The 18,701-nt window shown below is 51.6% G+C and overlaps 4 protein-coding genes across 4 annotated transcripts, besides 22 other annotated features; all 4 read right to left on the reverse strand.

The window, feature by feature from the left end:
- Nucleotides 1-24: part of a sequence feature (A-rich) that runs on past the window's edge.
- Nucleotides 1-3,990: part of a sequence feature (heterozygous, Esmeraldo-like haplotype) that runs on past the window's edge.
- Nucleotides 91-114: a sequence feature (AT_rich).
- Nucleotides 296-319: a microsatellite.
- Nucleotides 371-396: a microsatellite.
- Nucleotides 475-494: a microsatellite.
- Nucleotides 640-731: a microsatellite.
- Nucleotides 862-12,348, reverse strand: Tc00.1047053508837.80 (hypothetical protein, conserved; the record flags this gene model as incomplete). Its single annotated transcript, XM_812910.1, has 1 exon — nt 862-12,348. The coding sequence occupies one exon, from the start codon at nt 12,346-12,348 to the stop codon at nt 862-864; it is 11,487 nt and encodes a 3,828-aa protein (XP_818003.1).
- Nucleotides 3,991-4,299: a sequence feature (areas merged during assembly that could not be assigned to a particular haplotype. This can correspond to areas where the two haplotypes were merged or to regions with more than two copies in the genome that were merged during assembly.).
- Nucleotides 4,300-4,800: a sequence feature (heterozygous, non-Esmeraldo-like haplotype).
- Nucleotides 4,801-5,790: a sequence feature (haploid, Esmeraldo-like haplotype).
- Nucleotides 5,791-18,701: part of a sequence feature (heterozygous, Esmeraldo-like haplotype) that runs on past the window's edge.
- Nucleotides 12,486-12,528: a microsatellite.
- Nucleotides 12,669-12,695: a microsatellite.
- Nucleotides 12,840-12,869: a sequence feature (AT_rich).
- Nucleotides 12,960-13,051: a sequence feature (A-rich).
- Tc00.1047053508837.90 (hypothetical protein, conserved) lies at nt 13,056-15,176 on the reverse strand (the record flags this gene model as incomplete). The annotated part of the gene is made up of 1 exon (XM_812911.1): nt 13,056-15,176. The coding sequence occupies one exon, from the start codon at nt 15,174-15,176 to the stop codon at nt 13,056-13,058; it is 2,121 nt and encodes a 706-aa protein (XP_818004.1).
- Nucleotides 15,217-15,244: a microsatellite.
- Nucleotides 15,271-15,293: a microsatellite.
- Nucleotides 15,508-15,532: a microsatellite.
- On the reverse strand, nt 15,802-16,521 carry Tc00.1047053508837.100 (hypothetical protein, conserved; the record flags this gene model as incomplete). Its single annotated transcript, XM_812912.1, has 1 exon — nt 15,802-16,521. The coding sequence occupies one exon, from the start codon at nt 16,519-16,521 to the stop codon at nt 15,802-15,804; it is 720 nt and encodes a 239-aa protein (XP_818005.1).
- Nucleotides 16,898-16,946: a sequence feature (T-rich).
- Tc00.1047053508837.110 (hypothetical protein, conserved) lies at nt 16,981-18,141 on the reverse strand (the record flags this gene model as incomplete). Its single annotated transcript, XM_812913.1, has 1 exon — nt 16,981-18,141. The coding sequence occupies one exon, from the start codon at nt 18,139-18,141 to the stop codon at nt 16,981-16,983; it is 1,161 nt and encodes a 386-aa protein (XP_818006.1).
- Nucleotides 18,209-18,239: a microsatellite.
- Nucleotides 18,555-18,580: a microsatellite.
- Nucleotides 18,611-18,650: a sequence feature (T-rich).

The raw sequence follows: 18,701 nt of genomic DNA on the forward strand, positions 1-18,701 counted from the left end.
AGAAAAGAAAAACAAAAAAAAAAAACAGGCAAAATAAATCATCCACCTTCTCACTTGGATGTTACCGTCACAAAACCAAAAAATACGCAGATATTTATATTTTTATTTTTATATGCGTATTTTTTGTTTGTTTGTTTTTGGAGAGGCGCATGCACGCACGCAGCACCTCAAACGTACATTGCCTTCAACGTGGAGGGATGCGTGTTTGTGGAAAGGGGGAAAGGGAAGCAGAAAGAAAAAAAAAAAAAAAAAACGCCAGATTAGATCCCACAAAATCGCTTTTTAACCCCCACAGACCACCACCACCACCACCACTACCGTCTAAACAAAAGGAAAAAAAAAAAAAAATCAAATTCTTACGTTGTATTCAATATCATATCATATCATATCATATCAATAATAATAAAGGGTGAGGAGGGAACAATAAATCTCCTTCTCAATTCCTGTATTTATTCTGTTCCCATTTCCTTTTTTTTGTTGTTGTTGTTGTTGTTTCTTTCATGGGTGGTTGTATTTGTGATGAGGGCAGGTGTGAAACAACGTTCTCCGGATTGTCAGCTTCTCTACGGAAAAGGGCAAAGTACACATTGGAAATATACATTCATGTAAATACATATAAATATATGGTGAGAGAGGGAGAAAAAGAAAAAGAAAAAAGAAAAAAGAAAAGAAACCCGGGCTCCACAAAAAAAAAAGAAAAGAAAAAAGAAAAAAAAGAAAAGAAAAGAAAACGTGTGGACAGTCACGTTTCTTCCCTTCCATCCTCTGGAGATCGCCCCTTTTTTTTTTGTCATTGGCATATTACCAAAAAAAAAAGACTCTTTCACGCGCACCGAAAAAAAAAGAAAAAAAAAATACATTTTATTTTACAAGGCCGTCAAAGAAATGGACATCGCTTGGCGTCGCGGCTCGTCCGCCGGCATCTGTCATTCGTGACACGGGACGCTGCCCTCTTGCGTCAACAATACGGCCACGACGATACTGCGCCGAGGGTCCACGCACAAGATCCGATAAAGGAAGCGGTCGTGTCGGGATCCACAGAGCCCCTGTCCCACCGTGCACCATATCCTGCGTGGCATTGTCGCGAGCCTTCTTAAGCATGTCATGATCTGCGGCAACGATCACTCTATGCTTTTCAAGCGACGCCTTAAATCGTTGAAGATCCCTCTCATACTGCAGCAAGAAGGTGCCAATAGAATCCAAAGTGTAGCCTTTATACTTTCCAGTGGTCAACGGCGTATCAAACTCTTCCTCCTCATCGCCCTCATCGCCAGTGTCGTCACTCAGGGGTAAGCCAACCTTTCTACCAGTGGCAGTAAACATTGTCGTTGCGTGCATCCGGTCTTCGTTTTCCTCAAATTCCTGAAGTTGCTTGAGTGATGGAATGAGGTCCTGTCGCTTCGCAAGCGCCTTCCGTGAGGCACGTTGCAACTGGCTCAGATGAAATGCAAAATCATCCATCAGTTCATGGCGAGCGTCATCCTCTTCTTTCTCCAACTCTGCAATCGTCCTGGCGGCCCGAGTCCCTGTAAGGGAAATCAGGGACCTCTTTGCCTCATCAATCTTCTGACACTCCAGTCGCTCCTCATCGCAAATGGCACTCCTCGTGTTAAACTCCATGCGGAGTATTTCCGCAATGGCGTTCTTGTTCTCCTGCGCTTTTCTATTTTGAAAGCGGTTGGCGAGACGTCGCCTGATTCTGTAGGCAAACACAACACTCTTAATCAATGCCTGTGCATCCTGCCGGCGTTTCATCTGCTGAGCTTCCTTCTCCACCGTCTCACGCTCCTCCTGCGCACGTATGGCCTCCAGAGACGCCTTCCCAACTTCTTCTTGAAGCTGCCCCCACTCATACTCTTCGGTGTCCCCAATAGAACGCCGCGCCTCCTCCTCGGACCCAATCATCTTTGCAACAGACTCTTCAACGGCAATAGCCACCTCTAATTCTCGACGTAAAAGATTTATATCCTCCTGCTCATTAGCAAAAATAACGTCACGGCATTTTTTCTCCTCATCCATAGCAAAATGCAACTCTTCCTCCATTTTCCGTCGCCGCCTCAACTCGATCTCCTCCTTCTCGGCCTCCAGTAGGGCCTCCCCACGGGTGATGTTTTCCTCATCCATCAGCTTGGCCCTCTCTTCCCTTTCAGCCTTCTTCACAGTCAGTAGCAACTCATTCAGTGTATTTATTGTTCGGTCCCTCGCGGTAGCTTTGCCTTCCTCCACCTCAAGCGTAATCTGTTCCCGAGCTTTGTTTTCCTCATCCATCAGCTTAGCTCTTTCCTCCCCCTCAGTGCTCCCAACAGCCAGCAGCATCTCATTCAATGTATCCATGAGTTTGCAAAGCTCATCAAAGGCATTTGTAGTGCTGGCCAGCAGATGTTCACCCTCTTCTTCAATTTCTTGTCGTAGAAGCATCTCATCCCCAACCAGTTTCATAATCCCTAATTCTACATCACCTTCCTCTTCGTTGGCCGTGATGCCAATTCGCCCCTGTGCTTCAGCATCGCATAATTCCTCTATCGTAGCCTTAGAGATGATAGAATGTCTTTCCGTTAAAGCCATTTTATGGAGATCATCCATCTCTCCGCTTTCCACATCGTGCAGGCGGTTTCTATCTAGTGACTCCTCATCGCACAGATTTTCCCGAGCACGGTATGACTCTCTATCAGTCTCTCCTAGAGCAGCCTTTCTCCTGCTATCGGATTCTTCGAGCATCAATTCATCCAACAATTGAACCTCGTTAAGCTCCACAAGTTTGCGTAAATCGCTCTCCTCAAGCTGCAGCCACTCATCAAGCAGAGCATTCCGTTTATTCTCCTCGCTTTTTTGCAGCCGTGTCCGATCATCAGATTCCTCACCAATCATACCACAGAGAGCAGCGGCCAACTCCTCGTTTCGGCAAACAGATGCCTCTTCGGCGGCCTTTTCATGCAGCAGTTTCATCATTGCGTTGTCGTGGTCATTGTCAACGACATTCCGAGCCAGTTCCTCCTGCTCCATCATAGATGACAACAACTGCGCATACAAAGCACTCTTTTCATCCATCATTAATCCCTCGCGAGATGCCGCCTCGCATGCATCCACAGCGCTCAAACAATGCTCCACACGTCTCAACACCTCCTCCTGCTGAATCGTCCTCCTCTCAACTTCCTCCTCCCCATCCACCAAAACAGCAGCAAGATTCTCTCCGGCCTTAAGAGCCAACTCTGAACCCAATTCAACCCCCTCCACACGACTTTTGGCCCCCTGTTCCTCCAAGGCAGCCTCACCCTCATTCCTCACAGCGCCCCTAACGTCACCACCATCACGCTGATTTGCTGCAGTCGTATGCCGTAACCTACGATGCTTCCCTACATTCCGATTCATACGTACGTCAAAGGCAACGACCTCAGATTCCTGGCAAAATTCAATTGTAGTCTCTTCAGGAGACAATGCCAGCAACGACACACGACGGCGCAAACTCCTGTCAATATAATCAATGGCCCTTGAATTTCCAAAGGCATCACTCAACAAACTCGATCTCCGCCGTAAAAGATTCAACGACTCATTATCCGCTTCCATGGAAACGGGAAGGTCGGCACACATCGGAAACAAAGCTCGAAGCCTCGCCTGCTCAGTGGCATTAGTCGCCTCTGCAGTCCGCAACGCCTCCGCAATGGCTCTGCTCCGAGCCTCCATTGCATCCTCAAGCTCACGCAATGCCTCGGCGTTCCCCTGTGGATCCTTGCTCAGTTCGTCGTAACGCTCACGTAGCTGCTGAAACTCCGCGTCATGCAGCAGTGCTTCAGACCAACCAGGAACATCCTGGGCCGAGAGGAATGAGTAATGCGACAACCGCGCGTCCCTCTCGCAAACCTCCAGCGCCAACTCATCCGCACGGGACCGAAGCGCATTCTCCAGCTCCGCGATCCGCGGCGCATTTGCCTCGGCGTCCTCCAGCGCAGTCAGATAATCCCGGAACAAGCCCTGATACACGCCGTCACCGGCAAGCGGCAGCTCACTCAGGAGGACGCACTTGCGGTCCTCGTACACGAGAAACGGGTTGCGGGCACGCACGTACTCGTTCCCATTCCCACGGTATGCGTCGACAAGCTTCACGTTGCGAGCCAGCTCCTCTGCGCGCCTTATCATCTCTTTCTCAGTATAATTAACATCTTTCGCAATGGACGTATACCTTTGTTGCCGCACACGACGCCGCGCCAGCTGTGACAACACATCATCCTCCTGCAGCGAGATGTCACCAAGGCGCACGCCCAGCACACGTCGTGGGAGAAACGGGTACTGCTCATGCGCCCTCTCCGTCGCCTCCGCGCGCTCCTCAGCCAGTCGCACCACCAACGCAGTCATCTGCTCCTCCGTCGTGCGGATCGCGGCTGCGTTGCGTGTCGGGTCCCGGCGCTGCTCATCCAACTTGTTTGAAAGCTCGCGGAACGCCGGCTGCTGCACCGGACGCACAGCACCAAGAAGAATGCCGCGCACCGGCTCCTCGGGAAGAAACGGGTACCGCTCGTGCAGGTCCTCATTGCGAACGGCGTCAAGCCGCCGAGCCACTCGCACCTCACGTGCTATGCGACATGCCTGGTCACGCAGCTCCTGCTCAAGGCGCAAAATACCCGCCGCATCGCCCGAGGTCGCCTCCTGCGCGTGCCGTGTCGCCAGCTCCGCAAAATTGGGATCAGACATGAGAGCCAACTCACGCAGAGGGGCTCCCTTAACACTCCGCCCCAGAAATGGAAATGCCGCCGCAAGCGCCTCCTCCTCCTCCAGCACCGCCTTCGCCATCGCTTCCGCACGCGCGCTCAGCGCAGATTCCACTTCGTGGACGGACCCTGACTTCCCCGCCAGCGCTTCTTCGCGCTTCAGCAGAAGTGCACAGAACTCTTCGTCCGCCTCCACGGGGATACTCCACAGAGCAACTCCCAGCGGCGCCGAGCCCACAAACGGGTAAAGTGTCGCCATCCGCGATGCAGCCCGCTCTTCGGCCGCATGAAGCTTTCGGGTGTCAACAGCAAGCTGCCCAGCCCGTATCCGCATTTGCTCGCGCAACTGCTTTGCGCGTGGCTCGGTTGGCTCGGCACCCACAGGGACAAGTTCTTTATACCTCGCAAGCAACTCCTGGAAGTACGCATCGTCTTCCAGGTACAGCTCTTCCTGCGCAATCCCCTTGATCACATCGGGCAAAAAGGCATAGTGTGTCCCATGGGCCTCGCCTCCCAGGTCTACGACAGACGCATGCGAGACCGACCTTTGAGAGTGTTTCCCACTGCTCTTGGCGACAGACTCTGCCCCCCTCATGGTGCCGCCAGCCGTGCTTCCCCCTTCATGCGCGAGATCCGCATGCTCGCTGCCATGCATTCGATCACCCGCGGACACGCCAGACCCCGCCTGTGACGGCGTCTTCAGCCTCGCCTGCTCAGTGGCATTAGTCGCCTCTGCAGTCCGCAACGCTTCCGCAATGGCTCTGCTCCGAGCCTCCATTGCATCCTCAAGCTCACGCAATGCCTCGGCGTTCCCCTGTGGATCCTTGCTCAGTTCGTCGTAACGCTCACGTAGCTGCTGAAACTCCGCGTCATGCAGCAGTGCTTCAGACCAACCAGGAACATCCTGGGCCGAGAGGAATGAGTAATGCGACAACCGCGCGTCCCTCTCGCAAACCTCCAGCGCCAACTCATCCGCACGGGACCGAAGCGCATTCTCCAGCTCCGCGATCCGCGGCGCATTTGCCTCGGCGTCCTCCAGCGCAGTCAGATAATCCCGGAACAAGCCCTGGTACACGCCGTCACCGGCAAGCGGCAGCTCACTCAGGAGGACGCACTTGCGGTCCTCGTACACGAGAAACGGGTTGCAGGCACGCACGTACTCGTTCCCATTCCCACGGTATGCGTCGACAAGCTTCACGTTGCGAGCCAGCTCCTCTGCGCGCCTTATCATCTCTTCTTCAGTTGCGTGTGCGTCAATCGCCGTCTTGGAGTTTCTTAGCTGCCGCACACGACGCCGCGCCAGATGTGACAACACATCATCCTCCTGCAGCGAGATGTCACCAAGGCGCACGCCCAGCACACGTCGTGGGAGAAACGGGTACTGCTCATGCGCCCTCTCCGTCGCCTCCGCGCGCTCCTCAGCCAGTCGCACCACCAACGCAGTCATCTGCTCCTCCGTCGTGCGGATCGCGGCTGCGTTGCGTGTCGGGTCCCGGCGCTGCTCATCCAACTTGTTTGAAAGCTCGCGGAACGCCGGCTGCTGCACCGGACGCACAGCACCAAGAAGAATGCCGCGCACCGGCTCCTCGGGAAGAAACGGGTACCGCTCGTGCAGATCCTCATTGCGAACGGCGTCAAGCCGCCGAGCCACTCGCACCTCACGTGCTATGCGACATGCCTGGTCACGCAGCTCCTGCTCAAGGCGCAAAATACCCGCCGCATCGCCCGAGGTCGCCTCCTGCGCGTGCCGTGTCGCCAGCTCCGCAAAATTGGGATCAGACATGAGAGCCAACTCACGCAGAGGGACTCCCTTGACACTCCGCCCCAGAAATGGAAATGCCGCCGCAAGCGCCTCCTCCTCCTCCAGCACCGCCTTCGCCATCGCTTCTGCGCGCGCAATCATTTTTTTTTCGATGCTTGTAGGACTTTCCGCATCAATGAGTCTTTGGGAAGCTTTTTGTTGTTCTAGTTGCAGCATCACTGTGTCCTCTTCAAGGTGTAGGTCAGTGATGGGAATCGCATGTACGTGTGAATTTAAAAACGGAAACCTTGTGGCTGTTCGCTGTTCAATCTTTTTTTGGTATTTGGCCAATTTCTTATTATCATTTTTTATCTGATTTTTCCTTATTTCAATTTGTTTTGCAAGCCTTCTTAACAGTGGTGTATCCTCTGGCAATTGCCCGTTTTCAAAAGCGCTGCATTCTTCCATAAGTTCCTGGTAATATTTGTCATCGACAATGTCATCCTCCATATCAAACACGTAGTAGTCGACAGCTTGTTCCTTGAAGGGTACGTGCCTACCCTCTAAATCAATAATCTCCCCTTTGATTTGTCCCTTATGTCTTATTATCTGCCGATTGATTTCTTCTTCAAGCTCACTAACACTGCTTTCGTTCCCCTCAGCGTTGTCCAGTTGCTCCTCGAGATCACTGACAAGTTTGGCAATGACAGGATCCTTCAACATTTCAGGGTCAATGCTACGGCCAAATGTTGGATATGATTTTCGTACTGCATCCAATTCTTGCACCCGTGCGGCACGGTCCTTTCTACTTCCCATAATGATGCGCTTGGCGTCCTCAAGTAAAACCGGTGAGGGGTTTTGGGCACCGTCGCCCGTGTATGTTTGGAACTCCCGATGGTCCTGTAGGTGGCGAAGATCCTCCAGGGACAATGGATGCAACGCCACAAACGTTTGTTTAATTCGCTCAATCTTCTCAATTTCATGTAAAGCAAGACTGTCCGCTCGTAGCACCAGGCGGAAGCGTGCAATTGCCGCAACGTCTTCATCCACGGAGGGATCCTGCATGAGATTTTCGTACTCACGAAGTCTTTCAGCAAACAGCACGTCGTCGTCCAAAGGAAGGTGACGTAGCGGAAAGCATTTCCGCGATGTATACACAAAGTATGGGTGCTGTGAGAGTACTGCATCATCGTTGTCCGCAAGCTGAGCTTCGTTCAGGTTCTGACACACCACCAACTCCTGCGCCCTCGACTTAAGAAGAGGCTCTTTGCCCTCCACTCTCTCGGTGGTGGCAGCGGCAAAAAGCTCATCCTCCTGCAGTGAGATGTCACCAAGGCGCACGCCCAGCACACGTCGTGGGAGAAACGGGTACTGCTCATGCGCCCTCTCCGTCGCCTCCGCGCGCTCCTCAGCCAGTCGCACCACCAACGCAGTCATCTGCTCCTCCGTCGTGCGGATCGCGGCTGCGTTGCGTGTCGGGTCCCGGCGCTGCTCATCCAACTTGTTTGAAAGCTCGCGGAACGCCGGCTGCTGCACCGGACGCACATCACCAAGAAGAATGCCGCGCACCGGCTCCTCGGGAAGAAACGGGTACCGCTCGTGCAGATCCTCGGACTCGATAGATTCACGCCAGTTCCGGACGCCGATTTCACGAGCAACGGCAAGTGCGAGGCTCTCCATCTCACGCAATAAACGACGACAACGCACCTCATTGTCGTTACTGCCGGCATCACGAAGGCGATTGTAGTACGCTGCCTTTTCTGCAAACGTTTCATTCTCTTCCAAGCAGATGGTGAGTGTTTCCACCCCCTCCAATCGGTTGGGGATAAACGGATATTTTTCACTCAGTTCCTCAGAGAGTTTAACACGCTGCGAGGCGATCCACCTCACTCTCTGGTTAGCATGACGGCCAAGGCGTTCAAGCTCGCTGGACGATGCATCTGGCGAGGTAAGAAGCCGCCGTCGCTGTTCCACAATAGACATAAATTCCTCATCTTCCTCAATGTCAAGCATTTCTAATGTGTACCCTTCATGACGGCGTTCAACAAATGGGTACTTTGCTTCAAGACGCAGTCGCCGCCGGAAACCGTTTGCACTTACTTTGCGCATCCATGAATTCATCTGTACAATCCGGTGCTGCATCTGATGCATCAATTTCACCATCAACGGAGATTTTTCCCCTTGCTGTGCCTGAACAATATTTCGTTGTTGCCACAAATGTACGTAGTAATCGTCCCTTACTTTTGGTACATTTTCAAGAGAAAGAGACCCTGACATAACAGAGTCAATATCGTAGTACCACTTCTTAAGTTCCTTGGAGTCACGTCGGCGTGCCGCTATAGCTTTTATAGCTCCCATCATTTCAGTCTGTAAATGACTGTCATCGCCCTCTGTTCGCAGGCGCATGGCGAGGTTGGCTACTGTTGGGTCCTCATACAGCATTAACGTAGACAGGCGTTGATGGTGCGGCATTTCTACTAAAAATGGAAATTCCCTATGCAGCTCCTCGTCATCGACAGCAAGGCAGGAGCGAATGATGGCCGCACGTTTCCAGAGGGCTTCCAGCTTGTCCCGTATCAGGGCATTGATTGTGTCCACCGAAACACCCTCACAGGAGTCAGGAAATTGGCGTACACGAAGAAGATCACGCAGTTGCATGTCTTCTGTGAGATCCTTTGTGTGGACGGAGTAAAGTTTTGAGGGTGAAAGCCACTCTGCAAGTTCCCCTCGCCAAAGAAACATCTCCCCCTCCATTTCCGCTACACGCTGAGCCATTTTTTCTTGAATGGCCTGAATTCGGGCAGTATGTCCCTGGGTGTTGACACACTTTTGCATTTGATCCATCAGAGCGTTAAATCTCTCATCTTCCAAAACATATAACCAAGGAATAGGGTGCATCAAGTTTACATATCCTTCGTGGGCCTCGTTAAACTCTTCATCCATTCGGTCCATGTATGCCCGCTGCAATGCGGTATCTTCAGCCTTTTTAACAACATATTCTCGTAGACGGGATTCCAACTCTCTTCTCTCGTTGGCATCTTTGCTCGCATGCAGAAGACGGGCAAATTCCTCAAAAAGTACATCATCGTCAAGTCGCAGGCTGGCGGTATGCACGCCGTTAATGACGGCCGGCAAAAAAGGGTATCGTTTCAATACATCACCGTCCTGGATAAAACGAAGCAGCTCCCATATCCGCTCTTTCATTCGTTTTTCCAAATTTTTTGCGTCCGATGTTCCACCCGCCATCCGCGCACGCTTGTGGGCAAGATCCACAAAAACTTCGTCTTCAAGAGGCCGCACATCACTGAACGGAAAGTCTTCCGAGCGAGTTGCAAGAAAAGGGTATCGACGCAAAAACCCTCGCTGCACCATCGGCCGCGCCGCAAGGCGTTGCTCAAGGTAGACAAGGTTTTCAAGATATGCGATGTAGTCAGGGTCGTCATTCGGCACACCTGCCTCAGCAAAAACAATGCCGGCCTTCTCAAGTGTCTCTCCCGCATGAATCAGGCGATTCAGCTCAATTTCAACTGCGCCCTTGTTGTTTAGCAAAACGGCGTACTGTTTGCTGTGAGGCCCAAAGAGTTCACTTGCCTTCTCTGCAGCCTCCCGCAACAACGTTAAGCAGTGCTCACTGTACTTCTCCGGGTCCCAAGAGCGATAAATATGTGCGGCATCCATCAGAAGCGAAGGCAAGTCGAGTGTAACGGTTGGTTTTTTCTTGCTCACAGTAATGGCGGTGAGAAGAACCCGAATAGCGTCTTCATAGCGCCCCTCCGCCTCGAGCTGAAGACTCAGGTCCCACAAATACAGCATAAAGAAGTCGGAAGCCCAGCCAATCGTACTTAATTCAATAGACCGCTCCACAAGTTCCTTTGTGTTGACGGAGCATGATGGGAGCAGCCGTTTGCACTGTAAAAGCCCCTTGTATGGTTGAAGGTGCAGCCAGGAGCCATGCTCACTCGTTAAGTACGCAGGAAGTTTTCCAATGGCTTGGTAAAAATGATGCACCGCCTCCTCCACACAGCTGCGGTACGTGACAAGATCATCTTGTTGATACACGAGCGCAACGCGAAGGATCCAAAAACCGTACTCAATGTGGCGTCTACCCTGCGTCACGGAACATGTCAACTCCTCAAAGCCCCGCATGACACCGGGAAACAAACTCCTCCCCTCAGCAATACAATTCTTCTGCATGGTTGCAAAACACACCTCGCACACACTGCGCCTTGAATAGATAGAGACAATGGCAGACTCCCCGTAACGATTTCGCTGAGCCACGGCCGTCGCATGCACAAGATCCAACGCCTCATCATAGTTCCCATCCCAGCATGCCACTTTACAACGCATGGGAATGCAAAATGCGTGGCGATGACTGTCCTGCGTCATGATGGTGCGGTATTTTTCAGCAAGAATACGCACTTTTTTAGGGTCAATTAACTGAGGGAGAACACGTGCGTTCACGCTCACGTGCCAAATCATGTTGGATTTTTTTTCGCCCGTTTTTTCGATCGTTACTCCCAACAGGGCACAAATCCGCGCCACAATTTCTGCCTTTCGGCTCAGCCGTACCGTGGTCAGTCCGCGTATAATGTCATTATCTTCGTCCACAACACCGTACTTCTTTGCCACCACCTCCAAAAAGCGACTCTGGAATACATCTACGGTTGTAAAGGCCTCCGCCATATGCTTGGAGAGCGTCGCACTAAGTACCTCGTCGTCATAGGCAACTCGCTTCCCTTGTACTTCCAAGTAGAATTCCTGCTTGACCGACCGAGCGAGCATCTCTACAAAAAGTATCTCCTTCACATTGGCCACCGCTGCCGCGCTGTACCCATCTGATGTCGCAATCTTCTGAATCACCTGTTTTAGCAAACACATGTTGACACCAAATCCATGCAGGTGCTCACATACAATTTTAAGGCAATCGGTGATTGTAGAAATCCCGCTGTCCATACAAGACTCCACAATAGCATCCAAAACCTCATCCTTGTCAAGCACTGCAACAGTGTCCTCATGACTATCCGTCACACATTCGCACACCCGCAACATCTCCTGACGCTTCATAATAGTATCATCGACAAAAAGTGGTGTTAACGTGGAGTTTGAATTGGTCAAATAAAACCGACCATCCAGCCCTTCATAAACCTCAAGAGTACCGTCAGGAAAAGGAATGTTAAGAGCCTCCGCCATGTGCAAAATCTCCGCCACCACCTCCTGATTGTTTGTCGAGCCCGCACCGTACAGTCGAGTTGGCTCCCGCGGCATCGGGACAAGAGCCTGCGCCAGAACCGGCATACCCCGGTAGAAAAACATACATGAAAGCGGCACAGTCAGGAGGCGCGTGCGGCTTTGGAGTACTCCGCGGAGCGACGCCACGTAATTGCGCCCGGAGCGACTGTCGGGCAGGACGCGGAAGAAGATGTTGTCGACGCGGTAGCACTGCAGAAACTTGGGCAACTCCCGTGGCCCGTCGTCGTCCAGCATCACAATTTGTTTCACAGTGCGCGTCGCCTCGGCCACAAACTCCCTCTCAACGCGGCAAAGCTGCTCCATGCGGGCCTCCGCCTGAGAAATCGTGCTGTCGTCCATCTCCCACGCTAACTGGAACTCCGCGTTCCAATCCCTGCCGTGCCGCGTGATATCTGCGCAGGATGAGAGGAACGGTTTGGGTGCCGTCTGTTGCATTGGGAATGCTGCCGATTTCCTTATAGAGAGACGGTGCCGCGATGCCTCTAGCATAGAGACGTGCTTTGATACGGAGACCCGAGAGCCACTGCTGGCCGTGGGCGAGTGTGAAAAGCGTGACGCCCCCGAACCGGCGACGGAGGGTTTGACTTCGGGAATAAAAAAGACATTATGCCGCTTTTCCCGCTGCTGTATATCCGTAGTATGCGGACGACGCATGTCACGCCTGTGTTCAAGACCACACACACACACACACAAAAAAAAAAAAAAAGACCACAAACACAAACACACAATTTATTCCTTCAGGAAATCGTTTCTAGTGAAATTAATCTAAATAAAAGCCGACAAGAAAAGGAAAAAATAATAAATAATAAATAACAATAAAAATAAAAAAAAAAAAACATTCAAATATATATATATGCATACATATGGATATTTGCGAGCAGGGCAGTCTGAGCGATCCTTTTTTCCTCCGCCTCCTCACATTCCAAGCAAACCGCGTTGATGCTCACCACTTTTTTTTTTTTCCTACCCGAATGAAGAGAAGAAGAGAAAAGAAAAAAAAAACGTCCTAAAGACCCGCAGGCCACCGTTGCATGCCCTCACACCCTCCTCCCTCCTCCTCCTCCTCTTCGCAGAAACACACGTACTTTGTTGTTGTTGTTGTTTTTCTTTTGGACGGACACGTATGAACGGCAACAAAAACAACCAAAATAAATAAATTTAAAAAAAAAAAAAAAGAAGAAACTGACTAAATATAAGCTTGCAATCCAGCCAATCGATAGATAAAACACCCTGCCTCGCACAGTACGTGTACTCATTTGGGCGACAAAAAAAAAAAAAAAAAAAAAAAACAATTCAAAAATGAGAATAAAAACAAACGCGAAAACGATGACAAAAAAAAAAAAAAAGAAAAGAAAAAGACTTTAAGTCCGCATCAAACTGGGACGCAGCGAATTGCCATGCCGAAGCGTCTCTTTGCTGTGCGATTCAGACAGGGAATTGAGAAGCACGTCACAGTACGTCCCGTACCTTGCCGGATCATACGCACGGCACACGTTGATGAGGTCGTACATTAATATCCCAGAGTCCAAGGCCGAGCGAGGCACCTTTCGAAGCATGTTGAATGCAATCTTGAGTATCTCGGAGGCCATCTCGTACTTCTCGTCGCACTGCAGCTCCATGCCCAGCTCCCAAAGGTACTCCACAAAGTAGTCCACAGGGGTTACAATACGTGCCAACTGCTCGGCGTCACGTGCAATATCGGATACATCCACAAATCGCTCCGGCCGCATCATTTGTTTGCAGCGGAGAATCCCTAAAAAGGGACGAGTGTAGAGCCAAGCGCCAAAGTCACTGCGAATCTCAGCGGGTGCTAAACGTGAGGCAATACAAAATTGATGCAACGCCTTTTTCCTAAGGTCAACAATACCAGATATGCCCAAGAACCAGCATGCACATTCAATGTGGCGACGCATCCGAGTAAGCGCCCCAGACTGCTTGTCAAACCCATCTAACAGGGTGTCAATATGCTTGCAGCCGTCAGAAATGCATTCAATGTTGTCTTCGCTCAGCAGCAATTCGCAAACTTCACGTAGGGCGTAAAGGTAAGGAAGGCCCACTTCGCCATGCCGTGCTTTCTCCGCAGCTGCCACCTCAAGTGCATACCGCAGCGCCGTCTTCAGATCCCCTTCCCAACGCGCCGACTTCGACTGCAGCGGCAAACAGAATGCATACAGATGTTTCTTCGTCGTTTTCGTAACATTATATTGAAGAGCAAGGGCCTGTACAATTTTGGGATTGACAGTTGGTGGCAAAACACGAGCATGAACCTCCGGCAGCCACGTAAACTTCTCCCCCAATGATGTTTCCTCAGCGCGTAATCGAGCGCCAATAAGAACCGCAAGACGTGCAAAGATGTCATGTCTTTTCAATTGACGCACATTGTCACAGATGGCAATTATGCTTTTGTCGGAGGCCCCAATGTTGTACTTGCGCGCCAGCACGGGCAGAAACTCCTGCTTGAAATGCCCGGCATCCAAACCGCATGAGATGTAGCGCGCAACATCATTCTGAAGCATCAGGCCATCGTAGGCCGTTCGGTTCGCCTGAACACGCAAGTAAAGTTCCTGCTTAATGGTCCTGGCAAACATCTCGATAGTAACGCAATTCTCCAAAGCCTTTACCCCCTCCGTATCCGCGCCCCGCCTCAACAAAAACGCCTGAAGCACTTCCTTCAAGAAACAAAAATTGATACCGTAAAAGTGAAGAATGTCGCACAGTTTATTCTGCGCCTCTGCCTGGACCACACCCTTCAATTTCGCCAGCGCATCCAGAAAAGGCGGGGCATGCATGACAGAAAACACGTCCTCCGGCCCAGACGTCACAAGTGAAGAAAAAACAAGCATCTCATGACGTTTTAAAGTGTGCCTCAATGAAAAACTCCCTGCAAAATACATTGTGGTGATATTTGTCAAAGTGCAGTACCAACGGGCATCCAGCCCTTCGTAAACCTCGCACAGAATGGATTTTGGCAAAGGAATGTTAAGAGCCTCCGCCATGTGCAAAATCTCCGCCACCACCTCCTGATTGTTTGTCGAGCCCGCACCGTACAGTCGAGTTGGCTCCCGCGGCATCGGGACAAGAGCCTGCGCCAGAACCGGCATACCCCGGTAGAAAAACATACATGAAAGCGGCACAGTCAGGAGGCGCGTGCGGCTTTGGAGTACTCCGCGGAGCGACGCCACGTAATTGCGCCCGGAGCGACTGTCGGGCAGGACGCGGAAGAAGATGTTGTCGACGCGGTAGCACTGCAGAAACTTGGGCAACTCCCGTGGCCCGTCGTCGTCCAGCATCACAATTTGCTTCACAGTGCGCGTCGCCTCGGCCACAAACTCCCTCTCAACGCGGCAAAGCTGCTCCATGCGGGCCTCCGCCTGAGAAATCGTGCTGTCGTCCATCTCCCACGCTAACTGGAACTCCGCGTTCCAATCCCTGCCGTGCAATGGGGAGTATTCCGCTGACGCATTCACGAAGGCGCGGTCCATAGTGGCACTCGCCGTTTTGCTTTTATTTTCTTCCGGCTAATTTTTTTTTTTTTTTTTTTTTCTTTCTTCCTCCTTGTCACAGACGGCAGGCTGTAAAAAAAAAAAAAAAAAAAAGAATTCAGGCAAGACCCCAAACTCCTTTCTGCACAATGGCCTCCCGCTTCTCCTCCAAACAAATCAAAATGAGGAGGTTCTCTCTGCGTTGGCGCTGAACGCCGCGTTGATGCCATGAGCGGTGGGTCACACAAATAATCCGCTAAGGCCCATACGCTTCGTATGGCGATTGTTACGCTCGACGCATTTACGCCATACGACCTCCTCGCGGCTCCACAAAAAAAAAAAAAAAAGAAAGAAAACTTCAAGTGTGCCCGTAAAAATATCACTGCGTGAGACCGTGTCGACATTCTCCAGGTAACAAAGCCACGGCCCAAAGCGTGTGCTTCATGTACAATGAAGCGGAAAACCAATCGATGTGTTTCCCATGGGCCCTCCTGCGTGAATGACGCCACCCAGCGCCCTGCCCTCTTGCCGGCGTATGGCGTCGTAAACTCCATCCCCATCCGCCACCACTCTTCCTTCGTTTTTCCTCTTTTTGTTTTTGTTTACCTTTCGCCATGCAATGAGTTTACAGTCGGATTTGCAACAAGTCATCGTACTCATCGTCATTCGCATCCCGTGGACGCTTTCGCTGCTCGGGTGCCTTTGTCAGCCCCTTCAGCATCTGCGCCCGCACATCGCTGCGCTGCATGAGCGTCTGCAACTGTTCTTCTTCGCTCACGCCCATCTTGACGTGCGACACGGCACGCTCAAGAGCGCTCGGAGCATCCTTTTGTGCCCGTTGCTTTCGAAATTCCCGACGCCCACCGCGTTTTTTCTTCGCCTCCTCCCCCCGCACAAATACATGTGGTACAGGAAGCGCCTGCGTGTCGGTGGCGTTGACTTTTCCCTCCGCCAGCAGCAGCTCGAAGCTGTGCCGCACTTTTTCTAGCTCCGCCTCGCCGAGCGCGCCAGACGCAGAGCCGCCCGCGAGGTCTGCCTTTGCGATGATGCTACACTTGCGGGCCAAAACGGCAATTGCCTTTTTCGCCGCCTGAAGGTCATCTGCCCGCACCTCGTCGCTGCCAAAGAACTCTACAAAGATGGGCGTCTCCACAATACAACCAGCATGAAGGTGCCTGGCGCGCTGAAACTGAGTCGCGTCATCGAGGCCGAGGTGGCGAATTGCCGCGTCAGAAAGACGTGCAAGACCGACCAGGCCACTGGCCTTTTCCAAGAGCTGCTTCGCCACATCCCGACCGACCAATGCAAATAAATTGGGAGAAGCAGCCACGCTGTCCTTCGCCATCGGTGGCTCCCACCAACCCCTTTCACTGCCTTTTTATTACGCTCCACTTGTGTGTGTGTGTGCGTGTTTTTCCTGCAGCCTCAGAGACAAAATGACGACAATACACAAAACGAACAAAAAAAAAAAAAGAAAAGGGATCAGCCACACGCATCGGTAAATATATCTAAATATATCTAGATACCCGCATGTGCATATAAATAAGAGGTGGGTGCCATAAGAAAGACACATCCAAAGTCATTTACGCAACCTTTTCTCACGCAGAGAGCAACGTCAGGCAGAGACAGGCCAGCGTCCTCCCACAGTTGCTTAAAAACTGACGTACAAACACACACACACAGAGAGAGACTATAAAAAAGACATTAAAAAAGCCGTTTCATTTTTTTTTTCTTCTTTCTCTCCTTCAATTCTTTTTTTTTTTTTTTTTTGCCTTCACATTCCTCTCCAACGCTCCCCATTGTTTCACGCCGCGGCAGATGAGCGTCCCCTTTTTCTTCCATCTCGACGCATCGCAGCCTTCAGGAGGCGCACAACTTCATCGCACTCCGCCTGCAATATACGTCCACGCTCCTCCTCGTAGGCCAGTCGGCCGGCGGGTGTATCATTCAGTGCAGAGAACAGGCAATCGGCCAGACCCTCGTCACGTTTCAGGGTCAGAAGGGGCGGCCCACACACCAACCGCACACGAGCCCGCCGCCACGTGTCCCATCCGTCATTTGCCTGCATCACCGGTGCCGCATCCCCCTTTGGCTCTTCAAAAAATATATCACGGAAGGATGAACACTGCAGTCGCTCCTCCCCATCCCCCATCTGCATTTTATCCGCCGGGCGGCAAAAGTCGCGGGACAACCAAAAGTCCCCCGCACCAAGTCTCCATGTAGCAATCGCGTAATCCGCCCCACTCCCACCACGAGGTCGAAACACTGCCGTGAGGCGGTCCTCTGTAACAGTGAGACGCGCAATAAAAAGATCGTCCGGTGCTTCCGCCACAAACTCATCGCCATTACTTGACCACGAGTAATGCTGAAGCCACAGCGGGTGCTCCCGCCGGATCATCGGCTCGACAGGACGAGTATTTTGGTACAAATCAACGCGAGCAAGGCGTGTGCCGCCGAGAAAACAGGTTGTCTCGTCAGGCGAGAGAGCCAGGCAGCGCACAGAAAACCCAACGCTCACATCGCAGAGGGCGGAACGGGTCGTTGTGTCAAAAACAATAAGGCGGCCGCCTAAGCCGCACGTCGCTAGCCAGTTCCCCGAGGAGAAAAAAGTCATTGCCGTTAACGGTAGCGTGTGGCCGGAGAGGCGGTCCGTCTGCGCCACTCCATTCGTCAGGAGATTTAAAACCGGCTGCACCACGGGCGCCGCATCGTGACCGGCGGAGGCCACAAGGTGGGAGGCAGAGGCGCACATGCAGTGCACCGGACCATGATGGAGAGCCCGCGCATACACGCAGACGCCAGCAGTACCCACCTCCGTACCACTGCTCGGCTGCGAAAAGGCCAGGACGCAGCCTGCATCGGTGCCTACCACAACAATGCGGTCCATCACAACCATCGCGGAGGTTACACGGAGTTTATCGCCAAGGTGCTGGCCCAAAAGCGTCGCCACTTCCAGCGTCGGCATTATCTCCACACCTTCCTTTCCACCAAAAGGGAGCCTCTTTCACATCGAGACAAACACAAACACATAAAAATAAATAAATAAATAAATAAATAAATAAAGATGAGGAAAAAAAAAAAAAAAGTAAACCGTTGTTTTAAATATATTTTCCTTTTCTTGTGCGGCACCACACACACACAGAGAGAGAAAGTGAGGGAAAGAAAGACACGCAGCCTCCATCTTTTGCAAAACAAACGGATCTGTTGTTAGTTGTCGGCACCCTCGCTTCTGACGGTCCGTGCAAGCCTCAAAAAAAATCTCGACAAGCAACGGCACAAGTCAAAAAAAAAAAAAAAATTTGAACCCCCCACCCCACCCACGGCTGTGCGGCACATTGATGTTAAAAAAAAAAAAACGGACGCCCTAGCCACCAGTCAAATAATAATAATGATAACAATAATAAGGAAAAAAGACACGACTGCATCCATGCATATTTTCTTTTTTTTTTTTTTTTTTGGTTCTCTTTTCCTTTTAATTCGGTTGGTGGGGCGAGGAGTTCTTTCTCTCCCTCTCTTCCTTTTCCT

The sequence above is a fragment of the Trypanosoma cruzi genome, genomic scaffold, assembly GCF_000209065.1.
Source record: "Trypanosoma cruzi strain CL Brener 1047053517073 genomic scaffold, whole genome shotgun sequence".
Classification (NCBI taxonomy): Eukaryota; Euglenozoa; class Kinetoplastea; order Trypanosomatida; family Trypanosomatidae; genus Trypanosoma; species Trypanosoma cruzi.